The sequence below is a fragment of the Carassius carassius genome, chromosome 5, assembly GCF_963082965.1.
Source record: "Carassius carassius chromosome 5, fCarCar2.1, whole genome shotgun sequence".
In the NCBI taxonomy this organism is placed as follows: Eukaryota; Metazoa; Chordata; class Actinopteri; order Cypriniformes; family Cyprinidae; genus Carassius; species Carassius carassius.
In genome coordinates this window covers 1774489-1795710 of record NC_081759.1, presented here as the reverse complement: position 1 = coordinate 1795710, position 21222 = coordinate 1774489, and the positions used below count along the sequence as shown (strand labels likewise).

The 21222-nt window shown below is 34.6% G+C and overlaps 1 protein-coding gene and 1 long non-coding RNA gene across 6 annotated transcripts in view; one reads left to right on the top strand and one right to left on the bottom strand.

The window, feature by feature from the left end:
• The window catches only part of LOC132140571 (myotubularin-related protein 4-like), a 74142-nt gene that overhangs the window by 28828 nt on the left and 24092 nt on the right, over window positions 1–21222 (top strand). For 4 of the 5 annotated variants that reach the window (XM_059549374.1, XM_059549379.1, XM_059549376.1 and 1 more), the window contains 6 exons: window positions 10120–10209; window positions 15791–15907; window positions 17463–17492; window positions 18065–18147; window positions 19504–19670; window positions 20493–20589. In XM_059549374.1, the coding sequence (XP_059405357.1) occupies window positions 10120–10209; window positions 15791–15907; window positions 17463–17492; window positions 18065–18147; window positions 19504–19670; window positions 20493–20589 (584 nt within the window). The remainder of the gene's footprint in view (window positions 1–10119; window positions 10210–15790; window positions 15908–17462; window positions 17493–18064; window positions 18148–19503; window positions 19671–20492; window positions 20590–21222) is intronic. The other variant, XM_059549375.1, reaches the window with a different exon arrangement.
• On the bottom strand, window positions 3671–4450 carry LOC132140211 (uncharacterized). Its single transcript, XR_009433732.1, has 3 exons — window positions 4193–4450; window positions 3900–4037; window positions 3671–3809 (listed from the first exon to the last, which is right to left on the bottom strand). It is a non-coding gene; the product is annotated as an uncharacterized LOC132140211 (long non-coding RNA).

Here is a 21222-nt window from a genome sequence, read left to right as displayed (position 1 = left end):
TTTTGATGCTATAAATTAACTAGAAGCAAGAGACGATCAGTTAGTTTTAACTGATGATCTAACTTACAGCGATCTGTTCGACACATTCAAGAGCCACAAAACGGTATTTATTGTTTACATTTCTTTAAAAAATGACCACATTTGAAAGGTGAAATAACCAAATGAGACTTTGTTTCATATTAAAAGTAAGCTGGTAATGTTAATGTTTTGTCTGTCAGCATGTTGTCAGTGCCCTCTCTGTTCCGCGATATATTGTTGACTCCCCCCGTGTTTCTCTTAATGTTACGATTTCCAAACCTTAAGTTATAGCTCACTTTAGGAATTGACAGTTAAAGGGTTTTGATGCAATACTTAATGGTTTTTAACGGATTACTTAAGTGTAAAACAGCATTTAAAGGAAACTGTAATTTAATTAACGATGTGTGAAAGACCGTTCTTCCCCAGTCTCATAAAATAAATTTGGGTCGCACATAAATTGACAGGGTCGGTCGGAAACCGGAACCAAACAAATTTTTTTTTTAGGCCTAATCGATATGCAGTCACTATTTATTCATTTTATTTCTATAGTGTTTATTAGAGATTGACTGATATAGAATTTTTTTAATAATCAGTACAGATTATTTGCATGCTTATCTGCACAATAACTGGTATGCAGAATCAATATTTAATGATAATATTTCCATTTGCTCTTTCTGCTGAAGCGTTGTCCAATAAATTGACCAATATATATATATATATTTTTTTTTTAAATAATTGATACAGATTATTTGTATGTTTATGTGCCCGATAACCGATATGCAGAACTGTCATTTATTTGTTTAAAATCTATCTACTGTGTCTGCTGGAGCGCTTGGTAAGATTTGACTGATGGTGATTTTTTTTTAAATAATCCAAACAATACAGTTTGCATGTTTATGTGCCCGATAACCGATATTCAGAACTGAATGTTATGCCCCTTTCCATAAGCGCAAGCTTCATCTTTCAAAATAAATGTATTGACAGTTAATAATGTCCTTAGTTTTACCATCAATTCAAGCTGAAAGAGGAACAGTCTCGTGACAGACACAGTGATGAAGCTCGTATGTGTTTGCAGAACACAAGACACAGACGGTTAAGACCGTCTCTCTCACACACACACACACACACAGACGCAATGCGCAAAACTCCGCAATTGAACAGTCAATAGCAAATACTTAAACTAATAACAAAACATACTTCCAGTAGCTGATTCAGAAGCGCCAGATCATCCACATAGTGACGTATAGATGTGGGGTGTGTTTAAACGATATGTTTTAGGGGGGGTGTGGCAGAGTCTTAACTTTGATAAAGAATATGTCTTTGGATTTGAGACTTTAGTCTTTGCAACTTTACAGATCTTCTTTATGCAGCAAGAGCTTGTAACACCCCAAAGAGAAAGGAAAAATTGACATTGCATCATATGACCCCTTAAATTGTTATAACCGATATCAATTATTTAAGTGGCGGCTAACCGATATTTGGGATCAAGCCTATTTATTTTTACTTCTGTTTTTGCCACAACGATAACCGTTTTATTTATAACACTTTTTTCCATTACTGTAATTTCTCTTTCATTTGAAATTTCTTAAAAACATGGCGAAAGCTAGTATGAAGAAGAATGTTAAATGTAATTTCCATATTACAACAATAAAAACGTTGCATCTTTTTATTTACACAAACAACAGAAGCAATGTTCATATTTTTTGCACAAGTTATTTGTGAAATGTACTCGTATGTGTTTCCTGCCACACTGGAAGCAAATTTTCTGTGTATAGTAATAACTATCCTGGGACAACATGCTAAATCATGCAAGCAACATATTTACTAGGGGTGCACCGAAATTTCGGCCGCCGAAAATTTTCGGCCGAAATGGCATTATCGGTTTCGGGCCGAAATAAAAAAAAAACAGCCGAAAACGTAAACCGAAAATGAATGTCACCCGCCCCTCCCATCCGTGAGCATGCGCTTAGGTTTCACTCACGGTCGAGCTGTTATCACGCCTATCAAAGATTAAGCATGTCAAAAGGCTGTCACAATCAAAAAAAGCTTGTCACAAAAGCTGCACAATCGATCGGACCAACCAACACAAGTTTCGAAAACGAAAACAGGGAATCGATTTTAACGCCCTTCTCTCGGAGCGCGTCCAGCTCGTCACTATACGCTCGCAGCGAACGCACGTCACCCAGCAACTGCAGGTTCTGACACACACACACACACACACACACACACACACACACAGCCTATTAGTGCATAATATCAATGTAGCCTTCAGTAAAGTTTTTCATTGATGTTATGGCAGTCCACATTGCTGACTTGTGCGCGTCTCAAGCGCCCTCTTTACGTTCGCCCTAATGTCTGTTTAGTTGTCGGTGGATTTGCCTATATTTGGTGTTGAAAAACAGATCAACGCCAAATATAGGCAATTTACTAACGATTCAATGAACACTTTGCCTATGTCTCAAAAATCGAACAGGATTTTTTTTTCACAAAAGTGACAGCCCTATACGAGAGGACACCAAAGTTGCAATATGTAACATTTGTTCTGCAAAAATCTCCAAAATTGTGGATTTTTTTTGTAAAATTTTTAAAAAACTATTTTATTTGATGGAACATAAAACTTGAAGAATAATTATTATTTATATTTATTGTAAAAAATATTTTATGTTTTGTTATGTAACTGTTAATAAAAGTTTGATTATTATATTGTGATTTTTCAATTCAGATCCATTAAATCCAAGCAATATATATATACGTTTTTAAAAGAAGCCATTTTCGGCTTCAGTTTCGGTTTTCAGCCAAGTGCATCGTAAATTTTCGGTGTTGGCGCAGAATTTTCATTTCGGTGCATCACTAATATTTACTACAATGCATGACTATATTCATGTTTTATGCATGGAATTTGATTTATGACAAGAGAATCAAAAGTGTCTACACAACCAACAAACAAATATATTGATATTGACAGGGTTTGAATATTAATGAAAGATAAACTAAAACCAGCAAACAATAATTCCCATCAGTGTGTGGAAATGGTGATACATTTGGCTTCACATAGTAAAAAGTAGGTGTCTGTGTAGACACGGCGTTTCTCTAAGAGCTGAAGATATACCGTGTCCCATCGTTCAAGAAGAAGACTAACCGAGTTGGTCGTAGTGTCATCATGCTAGCCTACAAGACGACCACTGGCACGGCACCAACTTACCTAAACTCATTGGTTAAATCTTATGTGCCCTCCAGAAGTTTGCGCTCTGCAAGTGATCGACGCCTTGTGGTACCATCCCAAAGAAGTTCAAAATCACTCTCACGGACCTTTCCTGGACTGTGCCCAGCTGGTGGAATGACCTCCCAATCTCAATTCGTACAGCTGAGTCTTTACTCATTATCAAGAAACCGCTAAAGACTCATCTTTTTCGCCTGCACTTAACCAACTAATACTAGCACTTTTCCTTTTCTTGTCTTTTAATAAAAAATAAAAAATAAAAAAAACCCTACCTATGCGTTCTATACTAGACTAACTGAGACTTGATATGGCACTTGTATACTGTTGTTGTTCTCTTGTTGACCTGACTGCTTCTATTGTTCTCATTTGTAAGTCGCTTTGGATAAAAGCGTCTGCTAAATGATTAAATGTAAATGTAAATGTAAATCAGTGTCTTGCCCAGGAGCATTATCTGATGCTGTGACCACAGGATTGCCATTTTTTAGCAGTCTCACAGCGGTTGGTTCTTCATCAGGATTGAACACCACAAAGTTGAAGAAATAAACCCCTTTTACTGATGCAGTGAAGATTCCTGTTGATAATGGTAGAAAAACTTATATGATGATAATGATGATGATTTAACTGTTGAAGCGTTAAACTACTTTGTGCAATCGGATAATACCTGTATTAGTGTCATAAGCATTTCCAATGTTAGTAAATGCATTTTCATACGCAAGAGTGGCTGCTTCTGCATGAGGTCCAAAATATTTAGAGCCCAGTGAAGAAGACGGTGTGGCTGAAAAAGCTACTTTTGCCCTTTCTACAACAACAAAAACAAAGAGATGAGATGAAACTGATAAGCAATTGAAAAGAAAAACCTTTCATGGTTCTTTTCATGCTAGCAAAAAAAAGAAGGAAAACTAGTCTCTCCAGTGTGACCAGTCAAATAATAATAATAATACAAATTTACAGTACCTTCATTCTTGCTTCTTAGTTCCCTGACTTCATCATTTGAAGCATTTAACCTTTTTAATCTTAGTTTTCAATCCATAGTTTTAATCTTTCTGAGTTCTTTAAGGATATCTAATGTCGGTGTGAATAAATCCTGTGCCAGTGTGGGCCAAACACACAGCAGTATAACTATACTCATTTCCAGCTTCATCGTTGCTTCTCTGTGAGTATTAGCGATTGAGATTCTTTCCTGTAGCCTCACAAAACCTAACTGCATTTATTTAACAGTCTAGAGAGACTTTGGACAACAAATATTTAATCTTCTCTTCCTGTAAAAAGTAGTAACTCTTCCCGTAAACTGAGTTTTTTTTTTAAGTGTTTTTTTTTTTATTATTCTTAAACTAAAATTTCCACACGTCTACTCGTCCTAGAGCAGGAATGTTTTGTATATTTGTAATATTTTTTAAATTGCATTTTAAATCACAGTTTTCAGAAAAATCCCAATCACCAGTTTTTTTTCTTTATAATTTTGATATTAATGCACACACAGAGCTGACTCATGGCGGTTCAGTAAATGTCAGCGGGCGTCTCGCTCTGATCTCACACGAGCATCATGACCTCTGTGTCTTCATGAGAACTACCAAAGCCTGCTGCTATAGCAACAGGCCACACTCTGCCCCATGGAATTGTGGGAGTGAACCCATGGGAGTTCTGGGAGTGTTGTGTGTCTTTATACAGCAGCGATTTCAGCAGGAGATTTATTTATCACACTGAAAGGGAGAATATCGGTTTCATTAATTCTGATAATGTTGCATTTTTATCATCTTTTCATCAGTTTTATTAATATAGTCTCTCTTTTCTTTATATCCAACACAAGCACACATTTTGACTGAATTAAAAAAAATACTAATTTACACTTTAGGAAAATGAAAAAAGAGGCTGACCTCTGTCTTTTTTACCTGGCTAAGATGATATAAAATCATGATGCGTTTTAAATATTTCTGGATTGTTTGTTATTCTGTAACCTTCTGAAGCTGAAGGTGTGTTAGATCCTGATTCTGCAGTAGTTTGTTCACTGTCTAGTCACTCACATGTTCTTGTGTCATGTGTGTCAGACAGGTGTTGGCGTCTGTTCTTCATCTGTGACGGACGCACATGTCCGTCTGTGCAGATGCCTGATGACAGGACGCTTTATTTGAAATAAATTAATACTTAATTCAGCAAGAACGCATTAAGTTGATCAAAAGTGACATTTATAAGGTTACTAAATATTTTTTATTTCAAATAAATGCTGTTCTTTTGAATTTTTTATTCATCTGTGAATCCTGAAAAATAAAATATATCAGTTTTCACAGAAATATTGTGCAGCACGACTGTTTTCAACATTGATAATAATCAGAAATGTTCAAATCAAATAAATGCAGCCTTGGTGAGAAACAGAGACTGTTTTACTCTAAAGCGATTTTTATATTGTGTTTTTGGTGTCTGAAAATATCATAAAATGCTGTTTATTTCAGTAATTATGATGCTGTACATCATCTTATGTCTCATGCTCCCTGTCAATTTTATAGGAAATCCAAGTATGTATCCAAACATTTAAGGTATGGGTGACCACATGTTAAAAGTTTAAGAACTGGTCACTAAAATCGTCATATGTGATGTTTACAGGCCTGATTGAATCTGTCCGGTCAGTATCACGGTTGTGTGTTTTGTGAACATCTCGAGTGTGTGTGTGTGTGTGTGTGTGTGTGTGTGTGTGATAGCACATCCAGCTCATCTGCTGTTGTGTCATGCAGTTTAGAGACTCTAGAGCCCCTTACACACTGCCATTCCGGCAAATACAGGGGTAAAGTGTTCCGGCAATTGTTCCCAGGTCACTAGACTTTGCACTTTCACACTGCCAGTGATTACCCGGGATATGTGCATGCTTTCACACACAACCCGTAAAGATCCCGTAACGACACGTGACATCAGGGCGTGACGTGGAATGTACGAGTCGAAAACATTAGGCACGTTATACTTTCACTGAAGCAAGCGAACGATCTCGGCATCAGCGCGGAAAGTGAGGAACTATCTGATCTCTGCTTCATTACAGTTTGCACATATTTTTTCACCGCGAACAATGATCTTCCTTCAAAACAGCCGGTAATCATCACTTCGACACGGCATTAGATCTGGCTTTTGTTCACACAGCGCTCGTGTCTTGTGTCTTTCACATAGTCAGAACATTGAGGTAAAATTAAAAATGTGAAATTTGAGTAAAGTTTTTGACAGTATCTGTAATTTAAAAAAGGAAAAACGTAACACCGTACTCCTACTTTAAGTGTAATTATGAGTATAGACAGAGCTACATGGCTGTTTAATGTGTTTAAGGCATGTATGACATTATTTCAGTCTTTACATGATTGACATATTAAATTCATTTCTGTCCAGTTCAAACTAACTTGGTAACTTTTTTAGTAGATGTATCCATTACTGAGTTTCAGCTGGTATTTCTGCTGCTGTTTCCACAGAACCACCTGTTGTTGTGCGCATTGACCTTTGACATTTTGAGCTGACCTTGAGGGTCGCTGTGGGATTGGACATGTTTCAAAGACGTGATTGACATGTCGTGTCTGTTTTCTGAGTCTCTGTCTGTGCCAGCCACATATGAGACGTGCTTGAGAAGCAGACGTGCTAAAACTAAAACCATAAAAAGAGCTACTTGAAATAAAATGTGAAAAAACGTATTTAAAATTTTTGACATCATTTCTCTCTTTATATTGAAATGCTAAAATATCTAAGACTAAATAAACTAAAACAAATAAGCAACTGTATAGACACATTTAAAAAAATATATGGTTTGTATTTTATTAAATTGTCATTTTACCATATGAAAATGAGAAAAACAGACAAAAAAATTCTTAACTTAGAGAAAATAAAATTTTAATTTAAAATATATAAAAACTATAGCAGTATATAAATGCTAAAACAAATTAAACATTTTAGTTGTGTTAAAGGTTAAAATTTACCAAAACTGTTATAAAATACAGTAAAATGTTTAATCTGTACAAGACTTAAATATGGTGCATAAAAAAATAGTTATTTTAATTTAATTTTGAACTAATAAAAATTGCAAGAACATACAACAAAATTACTGATCGAACTAAAAGTGAAAACAAAATATAAACAAAATTTCTGAACACCTAATATAACAAGACACGTTTTGGACAATACATAGGCTAATTGTAATTCATGCATCTTTTCTGCAAAGATATTTAACAAGTGATTTGTTTAAGATTTACATCATGTTGACAACTTCAGGTGTGCTGTGAGAGTTAATAAAGAAAAAGTTACTTGAATCATGTTGTAGTTACATTTTCAAGTTGACTAGTTGAAAACTGAGGGAAAATTTTTTAAAAATTGTTCAAACGAGCGAGTTTTTCCACTGATGTTCAGGGTTTAATCGTGATGTAAACCTTCCACTTTTATCAGTCAAACTGTGCCTAGTGATATGGCCGGCAGCCATATCACCCTGGAGCCCAAGACCGGTTTCCCACTGAAGCTAGTCAGGGCTGAGCCTGGTCAGTACCTGGATGGGAGACCTCCTGAGAAAACTAGGTTGCTGCTGGAAGAGGTGCTAGTGAGGCCAGCAGGGGGCGCTCACCCTGTGGTCTGTGTGGGTCCTAGTGCCCCAGTGTAGTGATGGGGACACTATACTGTCGACGAGCACCGTCCTTCGGATGAGACGTTAAACCGAGGTCCTGACTCTCTGTGGTCATTAAAAATCCCAGGATGTCTTTCGAAAAGAGTAGAGGTGTGACCTCGGCATCCTGGCTAAATTCGCCCATTGGCCTCTGACCATCATGGCCTCCTAACAATCCCCATATCTGCTGATTGGCTTCATCACTCTGTCTCCTCTCCACCAGTAAGCTGGTGTGTGGTGGGCGTTCTGGCGCACTATGGCTGCCGTCGCATCATCCAGGTGGATGCTGCACACTGGTTGTGGATGAGGAGATACCCCCAGACTATGTAAAGCGCTTTGAGTGCCTAGAAAAGCGCTATATAAAAAAAAATGTAATGAATTATTAGTTCTTCACTCTGGAATATGATGTCTGAACCTGTCCCAGTGTCTTCTGTTGCATGCTGCATGTTTGCCTCCGAGAGCTTTCTCTGTGTGGGACTGACTCTGGCGTTCTCGTGCACTGGTGCGGTTGGTTTCTTCACTCGCGTCTGATGCCAGGTGAAGGTCTTTCACCTCGTCCTGTGATGTGAACGGCGGCTCAATGTCCCTTCAGATCAATGTTCAATCCGCTACGTGACGCCAGTGAACATGTCGCTCTGAGATCAGACTAATTCATTTGTTCACCGCACCAGAAACTCTGTCCTGCAGTGAAAACACACAGCCCAGTGTTTTATAACAATAATATAACAATTTTCTAATGAGAAGTATTTAAAAACCCATTGAAAACAAAGATGCTGCTTTTAGGGCTTACTGCAGATTTCTACCAAAATAAAAGTGGAAATAAAAACAAGATTAAATATTAGTACTGTATTTGTGCAAAACAAAATCATTTTCTATCTTTTTTCAATTCTTAATTTCTTGATTGTAAAATAATGATCATTTTAATAATTTTATATTTTATATTATAGTCTTGTTGATTTATTTTTGGCCTGCAGTCTGGTGCAGTTTTCTCTCAAAATAAACCCTTGATGGTTTAACATTTGAAAATAAAGACAAATATTATTGTGTAATAATAATATTATTTTATATATATATATGTATATATATATATATATATATATATATATATATATATATATATATATATATATATATATATATATATATATATATATATATATATATATATATATATATATATATATATATAATAATATTTTCAATCACAATCAAACAATCAGTCTCTGGACTGATTGTAGTTTGTGACTGGAGCAGAACCGTTACGTCACTGACAGCAGATGGGAGACAAACCTTTCCATCATTCATCCGTGTGCATGAGGAAAAAGACAGGCGTCTTTAAATGACATATAAATTAATAACATAATGCATAAATATTGGGTCAGATAACCACGTTTAACTAGATTTAATACTTTTCAGCATTGATTGAATTGTAGATACATTTATCTCGCTTCGTCTGCTGTTTTCGATATTTTTGGAACTTGTTACAGTGCATCATGGGATTGTATTTTTTCATTTATTTAGGATTTTAGCTGTGACTTCAGATTTTTCATATAAGATGGTTACATATTTACAGTCTTTCTACTTCAAAATGTAACATTTAATTAACAAAAATATAAAAATAAAACGATATAATTTAATATAAAATAAACTAAATAATAATACAAATTACTTGTTTATTTTTATATTTTATTTTAATGTTTGCTTTTAGCTTTTTTAGTTGTATACAATTACATTCTATTACGATGTGTGATTAAATACAATAATAAAATAATAGAATTTTTGGGGTTGTATTAATCTTGCTCTGTAGAGGTTGTTTAACCACATCAACTCTATATTGCATATGCCTAATTCTCAAAAAAATCTAAATAACAGCTGAAGTGGTTAATCAGTGAATTATTACTGATCGTAGTGTAAACGACTCATAACCTCCAGAATATTTTACATTTAATTTTCAAGCAGTTTCTGAATGTCAGTGGCATATTTGCTCCATACAAATTCTTAAATAAATAACATCATCATACTAATAACTAATGATTGTGATAATATAAATAAGAAAAGCTGTAATGGTAATACGTGTCTTTAAAAAAAGAAGGAAAAAAAAGTAAACGATTTAGAATTTAGCCAAAGCTGATTTGTTTACAGTTGCCAAGCAACAGAACATTCCAATGTCAGGCACTTTAGGCTCGTCCATTCAGAGTTGACAGTTGGAGCAGTGTGTTTTCTGAGCTTGATTTGTGATAGCGTGTGTGTTTTGTGTGTGTTTCAGGGTGAGGAGGGGCCGCCCAGTCTGGAGTACATTCAGGCCCGGGATCTGTTCCCCCAGAAAGAGCTGCTCAAAGAAGACGACGCTCTGCAGGTCAGTCTCATTCCTAATGTCCCTGCCGTTCTCTGTGCAGAAAGTGGGTTAACACACACACACACACATATATCTGTCCTCTGTGGTGAAATGAGAAGAAAATCAAATGCAAGGTCTGAAGAGACGGTGGGTTACAGATGTGGGGGTGAAAAGAGTGAAATTCATCAAAAAGACAAAACAGAGACTAGACACAGGAACAAAGCACCAGAACTTGACATTGACTCTTATTCAGTGACTTTGCACAAACCTAGATGTAGCACTTAATGTTAGAGATGCACCGAGTGATTATATACAATAATAGTTCAATAAACAAGAAGTTAAAATTAAGTCACTTACATTTTAGACAATATTGACTGTTTTTGCTCAATCTCGCTGATGGTAATAGTTTCATTTAAAGCCAAAGCAGAACTGTTTTTGAACGAATCAAGTGAGTCAATGATTCAGTAACCCGTTCGTAAAGATAGTAGCCGCTTGCCTGGTGTCTGAATGAATCTGTTGAATGAAGAACTAAATGACTCACTCATTCAAACAGTCATTTGACTGACGCCAACTGCTGGTTTGGTTTCATATTGAAACCTTAAATCATTGCATTTTCCAACATTTATTATTTGTATGTTAAAAAAAATATTTAAAACATTAATCTAATGAAATTATTTATGCATTCAAAATTTTGCAGTTTAAATGCATTTATGGCAGCTTAGCTTCATCAAACAGCCTGTAAATACATCGAATGCCACTCCAGATGCAGCTTCAGATGACATCTGTTTTGTTATACACGGCAACTCCGTGTATAGGACACAGAGCACTTTATTTTGAGCATTGTTTAAGTGAGAGAACATCTGTAACCTTGTCCAAATTAGGGGGAATTTTAATGTTTAATATTTATTTATTATTTTTTTATTATTAAAAAAGTATAGATTTTTGTTTTGTATATGCAATTAATTATAGTTTTTGGATGAGAGATTCCCTGTCCTTAATAATCATATGCATGCACTGGGATGCAAATGCAAAGATGTGCACGTAATCACTGAATGGCACAGTTTATTTTGTGTTATAACGTTCATGTCTGTTTAGTGAACCGTGCTATGAATCTGTGCTCATGAAGTATGTATATTGCATCCTTCTTCTTGAGCAGATAGAGGCACAATGACTCGACTGTCTTTGCTGAAAAACACAAAACATCCTTCTGCACTTGGATCTGAGTCTGATTTTGAATCGTACAGTCTTCTGTCTCTGTTTATTGTGTTTTCTGCGCTGTGGGTTTTACACATCTTTGCATGTTGCGCTCGTGCTGCGTTGAGTTCCCTGTCAGACTCTCTCTGTGAAGTTCAGCAGGAGTCGTTCTCCCAGTGCTCACGTGATCTCTTTGAAGCCTTGCTGCTTTCGTGCCACGTTGAGTGTCACTTGGTTGGTGTGCAGCTCCATGAAATATGGATGTGGTTTTCAATAGATACGCATGACAGCCAGAGAATGCACTGGCACTCACACACACACCATGCTGCTCTCTATAGTATTTTATTTCTCCCTGCAGTCTACTATAATGTAAGTCAAGGGTTCTTGCAGCAAAATATCCATAGTTAAGCTTTTCGTGATCATTTTATGCAATCTCTTGTTTTGCTACTGTACCTTTAAGACTTCTGTATATAAATAGCCTCTGAAAGAGAAAGTTTTTTTCAGAGAGCTATACAGTTATACAGTTTTGATAAAAGATGATGAAAAGCAGTCCTTTATTTAATTTGTAATGGCATGCATGTTTTGTCTTTTACTTTCATATTTGTCTGTTTCTGACCATTTTCTCCCATCTCACCTTTAAGACATCTGTTTATAAAAGATCTCTACTGTGATTGGCTAGTCTTTGCTTACCTAACATATTCATGTTTTGAAATGTAAATATGTGTCAGCATATGTTAATGAGCTCATGGTTGTGATGTCATATCTATGCCAAACTCTTTAATGCAATCGGCAGTATTAATTAATTATACCCTGCTATAGTATTTATCAGTATTTTGACTTTTTTTTTTTATTTTTTTTTATTTTGTGTTTTATAATTTTTCTTTTTTTCATATCAGTTTTATTATATTTTTCAGTTTTTGGATTATAGTTTAGGTTTTAGTAGTTTTATTATGGTTTTGTTATATATTCTCCAGGCTTGTCTGACATACTGTTATCAGGGTCATTTATTATCTCACAGGTCGATCAGTCTAAACTCCTAAGGGTTTGAAAGTATTAATAAGCATTTTAAAGTTGCTGTGCATGTAGAGCGTCCCAAATCATTAATTTAGGGGTTGATTTTGGAGAGGATGTTGTCTTTGTAGGCTGTAGACTCTTGCTCAGATGTCTGTCTTCATCTTCTGCTGTCTTTGTCGTGCTCCGTGTCAGTTCCTGCAGACGTGTGGAGAGACGGTAACAGTAGGAAGTTGATGAGTAAGATCTCATGTGGACCTCCACAATCAGACTGATTCATACAGCACTGAGAGTGAGACAGCGTCACCTTCCCTAGATAGGAAGCAGTCAAAGGCCTTAATAATCGGGACGAGCGTGTCTGGCAGTGTGTGCTCTGACTATGCAGCAGAGATAAAGTCAGCATGAAATGCTGCTCACAAACCATTTTGCTTCTGTAATCTACTGTATGTTTGGTCAAATGGAATATTTAATGGGAAAATATTGAGCTGGAGATAAAGAGGGGCTGAAAATAGAAGAGATTCATGATGTCAGCCGAAAAGTTTACTACATTTTAATGAAAAAAAAAAAAAAAAAAAAAAAAAAAAAATATATATATATATATATATATATATATATATATATATATATATATATATATATATATATATATATATATATATATATATATATATATATATATATATATATATATATATATATATATATATATATATATATATATATATATATATATATATATATATATATATATATATATATATATTAATATTGGGCTATGAAGAATTATCTACAAAACCAGAAACATGTTAAAGTAAATAATTGGTTTTGGTTTTATGTTGTTTTTGTTTTATTTAAAACACATAATGTATGTATTTATATATTGATTTTTCAATTCATTTATTTAAAATCTATATTCTTTATATGTAATTTAATTTAATATTTCTTCTTTAATATCTCTCTCTCTCTCTCTCTCTCTCTCTATATATATATATATATATATATATATATATATATTTATATATATATATATATATATATATATATATTTATATAAATAATTAATAAATATGAAATATGTAAATGTATAAAACAGGGCTATTTTAGTATCGGTGAGATACTATTAGTTTTTTTTTCAGCTTCTATTATATTATTTATTTTTATATTTTCTGTTTTAATTTTAATCAGTTTAACTTTTAGCAATTGTTGTGGTTCTTTTTAGTCATGTCTATATAGTTGTCATTCATTTTTATTTGGGGTGGTGCTAGCGCAGTGGATAAGACACATGTCTTTGGTGTGAGAGACCCGGGTTCGAATCCACTGTGAGACACCAATGTGTCCCTGAGCAAGACACTTAACCCCTAGTTGCTCCAGAGGTGTGTGACCTCTGACATATGTGGCAATTGTAAGTCGCTTTGGATAAAAGCGTCAGCTAAGTGAATAAATGTAAATGTTATTTAGTTTTAACTTGTTTTAGTACATCAAGATACTCTAAATGAAAATAAGAAATGTTGCCTTTAAAACCAGCTGAAATAAAATAAGTTAGTTTTGTTTTTGTTTTTAATTGCAACTTAATGGTACAATTTGTAAGATACTTGCAGTAAAATATCCAAAAACCACTAGGCTAGTGCTATATATTTTGTCCAGCTGATTACTAACAATATCTCTGTTTTCTAAATCATGAGAAAATCCCCATTCTAAACAGTGACACGGGGCAGTGCAGTCGCCTGTCAATGACGTTAGTTATTCTTTGTTACCGCATTTACTGTCGTAGAAACCACATGACAACAGTGTCCTGGACAAATGTGGAAGTAGCTTCGTGACAAACTTAAACTAGAAAGTGATCTCGCTTGTATTTTACTCGACAGGTGAGTTGTTTTGATTCGTATCCTTAAAGAAAACGTATGCTATTATAACGATCAACAAGATTAGTATTATGGGGCATACACACCAAACGCGGGGCATCGCATCTTTAGACCTGCGCGAGGACGCGTCTGATCCATTGTCTGATCGCGGCTGTGCATTGACTGTATGTAATCTAATTGCGCAAATCGTTGAACTTGATCTTGAACCATGATTTATCTTTCCGTCTGATTGATGGCCGTCAACGGCAGGGTAGAAGACAACAAATCCCATCATTCCACGCTCTTTCTTAGCGTCATCAAACCACGCGATTGTTATTGTTTTGATAATGCGCCCTCTAGTGGCAGGTCCTACAACCTGTACCTTTAAGTCTATTTCAGATAACAAAATTGTTCTATTAGTTCTGTTAACTCTTTTCCCAATGCATTTCAATTCTATTTGGTGACACAGAAATCACACATTATGCCTACAGCAATCCCTGAAACCAGCTTCAGAAAAAGCTGAAAAAGGTGAATGCTGCCTCGTTTACTCTCCAGTAAGAAGGTCTTCAGGAACTGCTCCAGTGTTTGGAGTTTGAAGAGCATTCGTTCTCTGGTTTCTGGTCCTATTTACAGAGACCCCATGAGTCAGGACAACCGCACAAACCGCTGGCACAGATGGCATTATGTGTGATGCAGAGCCACAGAAGAAACAGTTTCTCATAGTTCAGACTAAAAAAAGCTGAGAAACCACATTCAAACCACTACAGGCTGAAAGGATGCAGTTATGCTGACTAAAAACAACCCTCCAGAGAAACTTGAGAAGGAAAACGCTTTCATTTTAAAGTGTATTGCAAAGAGAAATGTACATTTAGCAGACGCATTTGTCCATAGTGACTTACAGTAGATGTTAATAAACAATTCATCAGAGAGCCAGCAATATTTGCAATATGCAGTTGTTTATTGGAAAACTAGATTAGGAACCATAAGGATTGGAACTAGATTAGAATTAGGAATACAATAGTTATATTTGTGACCCTGGAGCACAAAAGCAGTCTTAAGTAGCCAAGCAGTCTTTTATGCCAAAAATCATTAGGATATTAAATAAAGATCATGTTCCATGAAGATATTTTGTCAATTTCCTTTGAAATATTGTCCTCCTAACAAATCAGACATCAATGGAGATATTGACATATAAATAAATCTCAATTTCAAACATGTTTACCCTTATGACTGGTTTTGTGGACCAGGGTCATATATATATTATTATAGTCACAGTTTCTTCAAGTCAAGCCAGGCTTTTATTTTGACGGGTTGTCGTGTAGGTTTTTCATTTTACTTTCAGTTTCAGTGAGTGTTTGACAGTAGTTTTTCTCAAATGAAACCGTGTAAAGCTGCTGAAGTGAGTCTCAGAGCAGCTCTGGAAATTAAGTTCATGTCTTCGTGTCCTCATTTATTGAGATGCAGATGCTGAAAAACAATGCAAGTCGCGCCTCAGTCGTATTAATGTGTTTAGGCACAGTTGAATGGCATGTTTTTGTGTTTTCGTCTCTCTCCAGATCCCGTTCCCTGTCCTGCCGGGCGAGTGGGTGGAGTTCCTTGGTCGTGCGGATGATGCCATCATCGCCGTCTCCAACTACAGGCTTCACATCAAACTCAAAGACTCCCTCATCAATGTAAGAGCACCAACAGCACAAGAGAGTTCAAGTTCAGACCCTGCTCTGATAGCCGTCCAGATGTTGCAGTCTTTGTTTTTCCTGCCGAGGAGCTCGTCTCCTCTCATTCTCATCTCATCATCTACTGTTTCTGCTCTTAAAGGAGAGGCTTTATTAGAGCTCTTAAGGGGGAACTTTGGCCTGGTGGTTATTTTCGGTTTCTTTTTTTAAATTGTCTGTTGATGGAGGCACTCTTGACGGCACTGATCGCGCTGATAATGTTCAAACCCATAGGAAACATAAACTTCCTGATAACTGCCATGTCACTCCGACATCTCAACAGTGTGACATGTTTAAAGGATGTTTCGTGTTTAACAGTGTTATGAAAGTGTTATAAAAAATATATGTATTTTCATTAATTGAAATAAAGCTGAAATTCAATATATTAAATATAAAAATGTATTTATAAAATGTAACAACAACAATACAAATTATAAGCTATTTCTAATCTAAAGTTTTTAGTTCTAATATTGTAACTAAATAAATAAAGTATAAACATTAGATGACTGACTTAAACTTCAAAAAGTAATGTAAACTAAAAGTGAACTGAAATAGATTTATCTGGAAAACTGAAAACAAAGCTAACACTAATATATATAAAAAAATACAAACATAATGAACTGACTAAGAATAAAATAAAAACTGAAATTATAAAAATAAGAGCTAATACAAAGTATTTATAAATACTATAACAATAATAACTATTTTATTATTATGAATAATAATAAAATTGATGTTCAATGCCTGTCACTTTTACAAAATAAAAAAATAAACTGAAAATATAAAATAAACCATAATTTAAAATATTAATAAAGCATATAATAGTGTATAAAAAAATGAAAAGTAACACTGCTGTTCAATGCTTTGAATTTTTTATTTAAATATTGAAAATATTTTTAAATGATAAATACTGTAATAATTTATAAATAACATATAAAAAACTAATTTTAAATATTCATAAATACAATAATACTTTATCACAAAAATAAAAGTTAATTAAAATATTTATAAATACTATAATAGTGTATATTATACTAAAATTACACTATTTTTCAATGCAAGTCACTGTATGTCATTTTTTGTTATTTGAACATAAATGAGCTTTATTTCTGATCGCACAGACCTCCATGTTTTTCTTTTTTTTTTCTTGTTTTTACAAGATGAGGGATGAGATGAAATGATTTTCTGTCGTAATATGCACTATTCTAACCAGACGTTCCTTCAGCAATGGGTCTGGAATCTTAATGATGTTACCCAGAATCCCTTGCGCTCGGCCCCCGTTTAACCCAGCTCTATCACAACATCGTGACCCAGAGATTTAAGGCTATTTCTTTTTATCAATCCTGGATCTTTTTGCTCCTCTTCAGCAAAGATCTCTCTCTCTCTCTCTCTCTCTCTCTCTATTTTTCATACCCTTCCATTTATATCCTCCTCATTGTTTGCTGAGTCATGTTTTCATCTCCCTCTTTTTTTCCACCCTCTCTTCCTCTTCCTCATCCCTGTGTCGGTGTTGTAGATGTATCCTGGTGTGGACAGTGAGATCTCTGTGAGTAATCTGCACGCTCACCACTGACCTTTGACCTCTCACCTCTTCATCCCATCTTTTCATGTCTGTAATTTCTCCCGTTACTGTTTGTTTTGATGTTTCTCTCTGTTTCTCACATTGATGTAGTCTGATTGCATTGAGAGTCAAGATGTATATTATATTATATTACACTAAATTATATTTTATGTGTCAGTATTTAAAAATACTAAGTATACTATTAATATGTTTTATACTGCTTTATATGTAAAATATACTGAACTATATTATATTATCAACTCGGTAGGCCATGTTAAAATAACTAACTACAGAGAACTGATGTCAGTATATTAAAGGCATTAATATCTCACAATAACATAATTTCAGAAGTCAGGTTGAATCAGCTTTTCATGCATCTGTAAATGCTCTCAGTGTCACATGCTTTATCTTGAAGTTTGAAACGGTTACATTGTTGCAGGTCAGGAGTTGTGCTTGTTACATTGTTGCATGTGTTTGCAGTTAGATACTCATGATTGGTTGATACAGTCATGTGATGAGGTCTTCTGCTCTCTGATTGGCTGATTGTGTGTGTGCAGGTTCCGTTGAGGCTGATTGAGGGCGTTGAGAGCAGAGACATGTTCCAGCTACACATCATCTGCAAAGACTCCAAAGTAGTGAGGTAACACACACACACACACACACACACAGTCCTTGACTTCCTCCTGAAATAATTGGTTCTTTTTAATCTGACCTTATTGTTTCCCGTCTCTTGTTTTATCACATCATCACCTTTGGGCCATTTATCTGAAGATTTTCTGTTAAATCAGATAATATTTGGCTGATACACAAAAGTCGTTCTCTTTTACACACACACACACACACACACACACACACACACACCTGGTCAGCGGTGTGAAGTAAGGGAATTGTAGTTTTACTGAAGTATTTTGACTATTAATGAAAACTAAATCCTCGTATTTAATTAAGATTACATTGTCAGCATATTTTATGTATAATACTTTTTAATTAATTCTAGATAATAATTCCTGTTGTTTTGGTATTTTAATTAATGTTTTAACTTTACAGTAAATATAATGAATCCATTTTAATGAACTCAAATTTAACTATTACATTTTTAATCATAATCTCAAGGACGCCGAAGTTGAGATTAACAATACCTACTTTAATATGAAACTTTTAGGGTGTATATATGATGTATATTATTATGTTTTAATTACTTTTAGATAATAATATCTTTTTTTTATTGACTTTTGCATTTTTATTTTTTCAAAATCGATTAAAAACTATAGTCTTAAAGTTATTGTTGTGATGAAATTGGGATTTTTGTTTTTATTATACCTATTATTATTATTATTATTTATATAACAAAATAAAAAGAACACATTTTAATAACTCATAATTTATTTATCATTTGAGAACTCTGAAATTGGGATTAATAATACCTTCTTTAATATTATTTTCTTAGTAATTAATTCATATTTAAAAAATTACTTTTAGGTAATAAATGGATATTTTATTATTATTATTATTTACTTTTGCTCTTCTATCTCAGGAATTTTAATGTATTCAAAAAAGCCTTGTTAACAGTTTGGTATTGGCCAATATTATTACTTAAATGATCAATATTAATCAGATGAAGCTTATATAGTACATACTAGATCATAATAGGATTATTGAATTAAACTCGATCACTAAAATGTCTTTTTACCAGGTTTCAGAAGTACGGTCTCTTTTCTACTGGACATTGTTGTTTTTTGCCTGATGTCTTGTTTAAATCTCACATTGGTGTGAAATATTATGGAAACAAGATACTTGTTTTGTGCTGTTACTTGTAACTTGGTGATAATCAACTTTAGTTAATGCATTAACTATGAGAGATTAATGTAAAGTATAATAGTCTGTCACAGTTTTCATTGTGCTTTACATGTTTCTGTGTCTTTTTCTGAATCCGCTGTAATCCGTGTTGTTTTCTGATATCTGCTAATTGCCTGAACGTGAACGTTTCCTGCGTCAGGTGTCATTTCTCGACGTTCAAGCAGTGTGAGGAGTGGCTGAAGCGCTTGAACCGAGCCATAGCGCATCCGGCCCGTCTGGAGGAGCTGTTCGCGCTGGCGTTTCACGCCTGGTGTTTAGGAGGAAACACAGACGATGAAGACCAGCACCTGCACCTCTGCAGACCAGGTGCACACACGCACGAGCAAAAGATTTGACAGCAAAAAGACATGAAGCACGAGCTGAAGCTGGACGTTTGTACAACTACACTAAAAGAGCTTTGACTGGATAATAAACCCTTAATTATCAATAGCTATGTTTCCATCCAAAGATTCAAATGAAACTTATGCGCAAAACTGGAATATTGCATAAAACATTTGCGAATAGAGCACCGTTTCCTTCCAATGAGTTAAAGAGAACCAAATCGTCACTTCCTGATAAACTGGCACTACATATCTTTAAGTAAACTTGGAGAAGCCACTGAATATAACAATTTTCATATATTATAAATTACTTGCACCTCAGAGCGAGCAGATGAAGCACAATAAATGCTGTTGGAGGCGGATGCTGCTGTTTGTGAACGCAGTCGACAATTATATAGAAATACTTTGACAACACACTTTGCTCGAGCATTTCAGAACGAGCATAACAACATATAGATGCTGTGAACAAGATCGTCCGCTGCTAGTCAGGTTATCCCGTCTCGTAGCACAAAGACTTTTTCGATGTGCATGGAGGAATTTAATCGTATTATATTGTTGTTTAAGCACACTTTCTTATCAGATAAAAAGTTTATCGTACTTATGTTTTAAATGTGCATTTTTAGAATCTTGGTGTTTCCATCCAGTGTTTTTTTTATGCAAAGTTCCAAAATGCGCATAAAAATAGGTGGATGGAAACATAGCTAATCAGACGGCAGAATGGAGTAGATTGTTTGCAACAGATTTAACAGCAAAGGTTTGATTATACTGAGAATTTGGAGCTTATCGAATGTGTGTTTGTGTCTCTCAGGTGATCACGTGCGGCACAGGATGGAGGTGGAGGTGAAGCGGATGGGATTTGACATGCAGAACGCCTGGAGAGTGTCTGATATCAACAACAACTACAAGTAAGATCACAGTGAGATGATGGATGGAAACAGTCCTAAATTGATTTCACTAATATACTGAAACCTCATGAGCCAGAACTCATTGTTTCTTTTGCCACAGCATTTTACCTCCTATTGATGAACTTTAAAACATGGTTTCTGTAGTTGCGGTAATTTGAATTAACATTGAACTAAATTGAGCTCAATAATGGCACTGCTGTCTAGGGCTGCTCAATTATGACGATAAATTGTTTTTAAAACAATTTAATTGTTTATTTAATTAAAAAAAACAACGATAGAAAAAATATTAATAGCAAAAAGACCACTTAAATTCTCAGTTTCTTTGGTTTTCTGGTTTATAGTTATGTGTTTGAGTAAAATGTAATTTTAACTCCTGGAGGCATTTATTCCAAATTTTTTAAAATAAAAATGTTGTCATTTAGAGCATAATGAGAGTTAAGAAATCAATATTTGGTTGAATAACCCTGATTTTCAATCACAGGAAATGTTATTTTGACCAATGTACCAAAAAAATATCTAAATTACAATATCTTTATTTGAAATTCGAAAATTAAAAAAAAATAACAACATTTTACTCAAACCCATTCCTAGTAAATCCAGACAAACTGGGAATTTTCAAGTGGTCTCTTTAAT